Source organism: Anoplophora glabripennis, unplaced genomic scaffold (assembly GCF_000390285.2).
Source record: "Anoplophora glabripennis isolate ALB-LARVAE unplaced genomic scaffold, Agla_2.0 scaffold1998, whole genome shotgun sequence".
Classification (NCBI taxonomy): domain Eukaryota; kingdom Metazoa; phylum Arthropoda; class Insecta; order Coleoptera; family Cerambycidae; genus Anoplophora; species Anoplophora glabripennis.
In genome coordinates this window covers 2,595-10,399 of record NW_019418078.1, presented here as the reverse complement: position 1 = coordinate 10,399, position 7,805 = coordinate 2,595, and the positions used below count along the sequence as shown (strand labels likewise).

At 31.4% G+C, this 7,805-nt stretch overlaps 1 protein-coding gene across 1 annotated transcript in view; it reads right to left on the bottom strand.

Moving 5' to 3' along the window:
- LOC111692575 (glutathione S-transferase-like) overlaps window positions 1-7,113 on the bottom strand; it is a 13,057-nt gene extending 5,944 nt beyond the window's left edge. The window contains exons 1-2 of the mRNA XM_023456635.1: window positions 7,045-7,113; window positions 3,290-3,427 (exon numbers count right to left, since the gene is read on the bottom strand). Coding sequence (XP_023312403.1) covers window positions 3,290-3,425 — 136 coding nt within the window. The 5' untranslated portion in view covers window positions 3,426-3,427; window positions 7,045-7,113. The remainder of the gene's footprint in view (window positions 1-3,289; window positions 3,428-7,044) is intronic.
- Between the last annotated feature and the right edge of the window lie 692 nt (window positions 7,114-7,805).

Genomic DNA, 7,805 nt, shown 5'->3' with positions numbered 1-7,805 from the left:
AATGTAGGTACAGGTTTTTTTTTGTATTTTGACATCCACTTATAGGTTTAATAATTAAAGATAGAAAGAAACTTTAAATACAAATGTACGACTTTTCCTTTATTTCATTTGACATCAAAATTTACTGGCATAAAATATATATGTTTAAAATAAAAAAAATCATTAAAAAAAATTAAAATTCATCCTTATGAAAATAACAAACAACGCTATTTATAACTAACCTTTACAACAACATAAGGAGAATATACCTAAAAACGAAATAACATTAAAATACCTACAATTTTTACAAATCAACATGCAAGTAATTGTGATGATACAGTTGAAAATATGTTTTAATTTACTATTAATTGCTTCAAAAACAAATTCAAAATTATCAAGCATTTCGTCCTGTATTTTTCTTTCAATACTTTTCAGACCTTTAAAAAAATATATGTCTAAAGGACTGACAATGAGATCGGGGCTGTTTTTTGGCCACCTAAGGTTTCTAATAATATTTTTTAGTATCCGTTGACGGGATTCTTCCTCCAAAATAAATTTGCCAATGTTCCTGAAGAACTTTTGCACATTATTGTTATTTGTATAATACAGTTAATTATGTTTTATATTTCGTCATCAGGATAACCCATTGTAATTTTGTTATGGGTTATTCTCATAATGATAAATCCCATGTATTTTTAAAAGAAGGTTCGTTTCTGTCGTTTTTGTTTGATTGTGTGCGAGAGAGATAGAGTTATAGTGTGCGATAGAGACTCTGTCCTCATACAGGGCTTCTCTCTCTCTCTCTCTGTCTCTCTCTCTCTGCCTCTCTCTCTCTTTGCTGCTTCAGGAGTCTCCCCCAGCAATTTCAGGACACGTAGGGAGGGAGCGTGGGGTAGAGCGCGTGGCCTTTTTAGCCTTCGTTATCGATCTATGATGTCACACAGTATAAAAAAAACGGTTTTTGCTCGTAACTCGGAAATGGCTGGAAATATAAACAAATTTCCCCTTGGTTCTGAGTATCAAAAAATCTCCCATGGTGAACGAGTGAAAAACGTCAAAATCCGCATGTCAAAAAAAAATCGGGAGCAACGGTGTGTGACATCATAGGATAAAAAAGTGTTTATAACTCGGAAACGGTGTGTTGAATCGAAAAAATAATTGAAAAATCTCAACACACCCTTGGTGTCACTTCTGCGTTGAATGAAAAAGGTCCGAAGTCCGTATGTGGAAAATAAATTTCGAAAAGAAGAGGTGTGTGAGATAATACAGTAAAAAAGGTCTTATAATTCGGAAACGGTGCGTTGAATTGAAAAAATAATTAAAAAAATCTCCCCACTCCTCTGGTTCTGATTGTCCGTTCTGCGTTGAATGGAAAAGGTCCGAAGTCAGTATGTTGAAAAACAAAAAAGTTTGTCAAATTTTGCAACAGCAGTAGCGAACGCATTATCTTATCTCTGTATTGATTGATGATTTGTTGTTTTTTTAAATAAATTTCGTATTCAACTACTCCTTGAGGTTCCAGCAATTTTACATTGTGTTGATTTTTTTGAACACCTTGTGTTACAAATATGAGCACTACCAATGGCATCCATGATATGCAACACTTGTGTCAATAATTATTTTACCTATCTAAAGAAATCAACAATAAGATAACAGTACTAAGGATACACAACCTTATAATGCATTTTTTTAAACATAGGTGTTAATATCGTACCATATTGGAAGTGGACGCACAAATCTAAAAACATTAATTTAGAGTTTTTGAATTTTCCCATTCCAACGTGATATAAAATAAATAATTAATTAGGTAAATTCATAATTTTAATTCTATCTTGATTTATTTTATTTAGCATTTAAGGTAAATGTGATTTCCAAACAGAAGATAAGTTCCATAACTCTTTAATTACATAATTGAAAGCATTAAATTTATTTAGCAGTTATTATTTGGCAACAAAGCCACCGCTGGAACTGCCGCCTATTACCAAGTAGAAGAGTTACCACGCTAAATTTCATTGATGGAAGCCGGCTAACAAAAGCCTGCTTCCATTTCGGGTTGCCAATTTCCAGCATTTAAGAAGCAGTCTGTGGCGATACGCTATATTGTCTGTGACAATACTGTTTGTATTGACCGTTGCTCGGCGGTTGCTACGTAATAGGAATCTTACATTGATCGCAGACAGTGTGTTTTTAAGTATTTACAGTAGTGGTCGTAGGTATAGTACGTAATACGTGGTGTAATGCAATTACGCACTTATAGAATTACGCACTCGCCGGTACGCGGCGTCGTGCGTAACTTTTCCATTCGTGCGTAAAATGCTTTTTACAACACTTATTACGTAATATACTATTACCTAATATATGTCCCATAGTCATAAGTTATCAAACATTTTTCAATAATTAATAGCAAATTATTCTTAATTTTATTATTAAATTACTTATTGACAGAAGGTGTAAATTTATTAATATGATAAATAACAATTTATTTGTTATGACATCCGACTATATTTTTACAAATTTTCGCAATTACTTACTCCTTTAGTGAACGATGACGCATCTATTTTTTTTACTAGAAAACTATCGGTTTTATCGAAAAATTACAAGAGGTAAAAAAGTGGCGCAATAAATCATTCTTCCCAATAAATATTTTTAAATAAATAATTTGCTTCAGATAACAAATTTCTAATAAATTATTGCACTGGGATTGACTGTTTCACTCCTTTATAAAATACGCCAATGATCGAACAGATATTGAAAAGTTGTCTCTTTATTAGTAGGATGCTCATACCAAGTTTCGTGTCTCTAGCATTGCTCACGTTAAAGAAAAAAATTAAAATGTGAATTTCAATCCCCTCCTTTAAGAGGGTATATCGCCTGAGGGGCGCAACTTTCATATAATGTATTTTTACTTTAATCCTCTTATTTTTGCTTCTACATTCACTGTTGCCATTTTTGCTACTTCATTCGAAAAACATCCTGCATAAAAAACGTTGATCTGAATTGGACAAAATGCGATCATATAATGAATTCTACTCTAGAATGGTGACAAATGTTTATAGTTTCCGACAATGCTTTAGTTTGATGGATGGATATTACGTACCTATACAAGTAAATGTATATAAAAAAATTTAAGGTAATTTCTGCCAAAGATCGTTTTAATAGGTGATTTTGTTGAACATGTTGTTTCCGTATTACAAGCTTTCTACAAAAAAACATTTTAGAAAGAGTAGGTTTGAAATATTCACACATTTGTTAGATTTACATAGGAACGAATGAATGAGTGAAGTCTTTTATTTTACTTATTAATACATACTCGGTTTAAAGGCGCGCCAATTTGCTCTTTGAATACGGTTGTCTTCAAATTCAATCCCTCCATAACTCAGAAGGAACCTGATGGGTTCTCCAAGAGCGGTCATATCAAAATATGTAAGTTTATAAGCTGGTGCCATTTCTGGAAAGATAAGAAAATTTTTAAGTAAAATATATGTATACGAAACCCTATTAAAAAAGTTAGGATTTTCCACGTTATCAAGTCCCATAAACATATATTTCTATATACAGTGCGACCCATTTAAAACCGGATCACCCTCATAAAAAAATTTGTTTACAGAGCGATTTTGACCATCTTTTTTAAATGAAGAGGGGAGAAAGGTGTACTTTGGGATCTCTTTGTACAAAAACTAAGGCCTATCAGATCATATTTGTAGGGGTAAAAGTTGAAGAAACTACATTAGCGATTTTTTAAAAATCTGTTTAATTTTGTGTTTTCGCGGAGCCCCCATATATTAAAATGCAAATATTTTTAAGAGCTGGTTTTCTCACCGTGTAAGAAATTTATTGCCAACTAAATCTATGTCTATCTCATCATATATATTTGTATAAGTAACTAAAAGGCATATATTTAGTTAATAAATAAATTAATCTGGCAGCTATACTCTGTTTGGAAATGAAAGAGAGTAATAAAACCCCGAGATAAGAACCGGCCATGGGCATGCTAATATTTCGTTTCAGGTAACTATCGGGTAACACTAATGCTAACAGGTAATGGGTGTACATTAGTATATTTTACTGGATACATCATAGGGCTGGAGCCAATGTATTGTGACAGATCAATCCAGTCTTAGAGCTGAATATACGAAGACGTGCTAGTGCAGTAGAGTAAAATTCGACTTGTGTTTAGTACACTCATTTTATTTTAAAAAGAAATACCAACGCTAAACAAAATTTTAAGTGAACTTTCAGAGGACAACGATTTGCCAAAAATCAGTAGAAGAATTATGGGCCGTCTTACGAGAGTCAGGAAGTCAGTTCTTATCGAAAGATGAAATTATTTGTTGGCGAAGATCCTACTTAAGATCAATTAGAAAATTACGTGACGAAGGGAGGAATATTTATTATCTAGACGAAACTTGGGTCCACGAGGGATATACTGTAACAAAAGTATGGCAAGATAAAAATGTAAAAAGTTTTCGACAAGCATTTTTGGATGGACTTTTAACAGGGTTCAAGGCACCTTCAGGTAAAGGGCGAAGATTAATAGTGACACATATAGGTAGTGCCAGTGGTTTTGTAGATGGAGGTTTACTTTTATTTGAATCTAAAAATACAGGTGACTATCACGAAGACATGAACGCAGATGTTTTCGAAGAGTATTTTACACAGATGTTGGATCTTATTCCTCCGGGGTCTGTAATTGTCATGGATAATGCCAGTTACCATTCACGGCAGATCGAGCGGACGCCTACGACTGCTTGGAGGAAAGCCGATATAATTCAATGGTTATCCGGAAAAAACATTTCTTTTGAAACAAATATGGTGAAAAAGGAACTTTTGACACTTGTCAGTCTTAATAAAGATCAGAAAAAATATGTTATCGATGAAATGGCAACAAATCGCCAAATAACGGTACTACGGTTACCACCTTATCACTGTGAACTTAACCCAATCGAATTAGTTTGGGTGCAGGTAAAAGGAGATGTAGCGCGAAATAATACGACGTTTAAATTAAGTGACGTGAAAATTTTGTTAAAAAATTCCTTGGAACGAGTAACTGCAGATAACTGGCAAAGATGTATACATCATGTACAAAAAGAAGAGGAGAAAATGTGGGAACTCTATAATTTAATTGACGTTACTGTGGAACCTATCGTTATCGATCTAGGAGACGAAGATAATTCATCAGAATATTCAGAGGATGAATTTTAATATACCTACTTTTTTATTTTCTTTATTGTACATTTATACAACACTACATTTACTCACCATAATTTGAATTTTTAAAAAATATATATTTTTGTGTGGAATAAAAGTCTATTCATTAAATTTAAATAAATATTTCGATAATAATATCGAATAATTTTATTTGAATTACTAAAAACCCTCTTAACCCGGTTATGATGATTAAAGTAGCCTCACGTTTTGAAATGCTGTTTTTATATTGTTTACTTGTAAGGAAAATGGACCGAGAAATTGAAGCGGCATAGACAAAGACGGATTGTCGGGGATTAAATTTTAGCTACCTGCTACAATTTAGTACAGTCCGATCGCACAAAGTTTTGTTAAAAGTAGACCTCATCTATACGGAAAATACATAATATAAAAATATTGAATATAAGCACCAGTACTACATTTATTTACGATTTGCATACATAATGAGCTTTTATTACTCTCTTTCATTTCTAAACACACTACAAAAAAACTGTTCCTAATAATAGAAAATAATTGTGCATTGAAACATTTAAGAGCAAATACCTGGAAAGTAGACACAGATATAGAAATTAAACAACCGGAAATTATTTTTGTTATGCCGAAAAACATAAAACAAACATTTTTTTATTTGATACTACAAAACTTCAAAAATTATAGACAATTTTCAAAATAAAATTCATACGTTTTTCTATGTTGTTTAAGAACATTTTTATTCAGTAACCTGATATCTTTTTTGAGTAATATACGTACTTAATATTAATATTTTTACTTATATTGAGCAGCATACACCTCATTTACAAGCTCCAGGGTCATAAAGTTTAACAATTATATATACAATATAGGCATAGGTATATAACAAATAAGCAAATATCTCGAAAGATGTTTGTCGTAGATGAAAGAAACATAGGGTGGCAACATAACTAAATTCATTTCCATACAATTTTATGAACCAGTAGCGGAGGTATTGGAAGACAAGTGTCTAAAGAACTATAAAATTTCGATGTTATTGATTATTATTTTAAAAATTCTATAAGTTTATTTGATTCGTAACGGTGTCTCAAGGAAAAAATGGTCTCATCGATTTTATTTGAATAACAGATCATTTTCGTGTCTAAAATGACCTTATCACACAGTTGAATAAATCGAAAATAATTCTCAAACTGTTCGTTTCACGTAAGAAAAATGTACTTATTAGAATTATTTACTACAAATTAAATTTTATAACGGAATCATTAACAGTTCGAAAACATATACATACTACCATACTACCCCTTAGAATATTTAAAATTTCTTCTTCAATTTTTATATTCATAACGATTACATTCTATTCGTAACATAAAATTCCTATAAGTGTTACTTGTGAATCAGTTTTAGTTATTTCCTTTTTCTTCAACTGTAAAGTAAGTTTATTTTAGACAAAAGAAAAATAATTCCTGGGAAAATATTCCTTTTATGATTAAAATTTTTTATCTTTGAAATTGCGTATGAATTTAAAAATATTCAGGTGTGTCGAAATTCTGACGTTCTTAATGACGGGATCTTCCAGTATATCCGGCACTGGTTGATATGTCTGTGTACAAATTCAGTAAATTTTTACCTTTATTTATTTAAGCCGTTATTGTGTATTTGTAATGATTATTTTTTAACTTTACACCCTGTAACATGCTATTACTATATTTTAGCCCCCAAAAGATTATGAAGGTACCATATAGTTACTATATTTTAGACACAAGACTATCAAGGTAGTATTTGGTTTCCTTCATTTAAATACACCCTGTACAGATTTACTAAGAAAATTTATGTTTGAATATAAACGAAGAACAATTTGTGTTAGACGCACAAATAAAAGTATTTTCTTACCTTAGTGATTCGCACTTGTAGAAAAATAAAGTTACAACTTACTCTGAGTAACGACAATATACAAATGACTGATTTCACATTATGATTCTCTAAGCCTGAATTTTTTTGTTGACAGAGATAAGGAGAGAGGAAAGCTCTCTAGAGAAGATATGCTGATATGTATGTACGTCATTATTTGTGCTATGATTCTACATATTTCTATTTACTACATTTAAGTATATTGTTCCAATTCAGGAAAATTTTGTTAATCGAAAAGATCAGTCCGACCGACCATATACAATCAATTTTTTATGTATTATCTGCACAATAACACCAATAAATTGGAAGTGATGCATTCCATATGCAGTTTTTGAACTATAGCATCCATCTAATTTTTTTAGGACGGACAATTTGAATGACTGATGATAATAGAGTAGAGATGTAGATTTTTGTATAGGAGCTATTATGAAGGGTATATCTACACGATGTAGCAGCCTTATGAGCTAACTATGACGATACAGTTGATAAATCATGACTTACTGTGAACTTTCTAAGCAATTTTTTTATTAATAATCTAGCTACGTAGCCTTATTACATATAATCCTGTATATTATATTTCATTAATTTATAAAGCATAATAATTTGGTATATTTCAATGATGTGACGCTTCTGTTTGAATTTAAAAATCTAAAAGTTATTGAAAATGATAAAGGCTGAAAGAATAGCCAATTGATGACATTGCTGAGCGACAAATGAGAAAATGTTTGATCATATATATATAT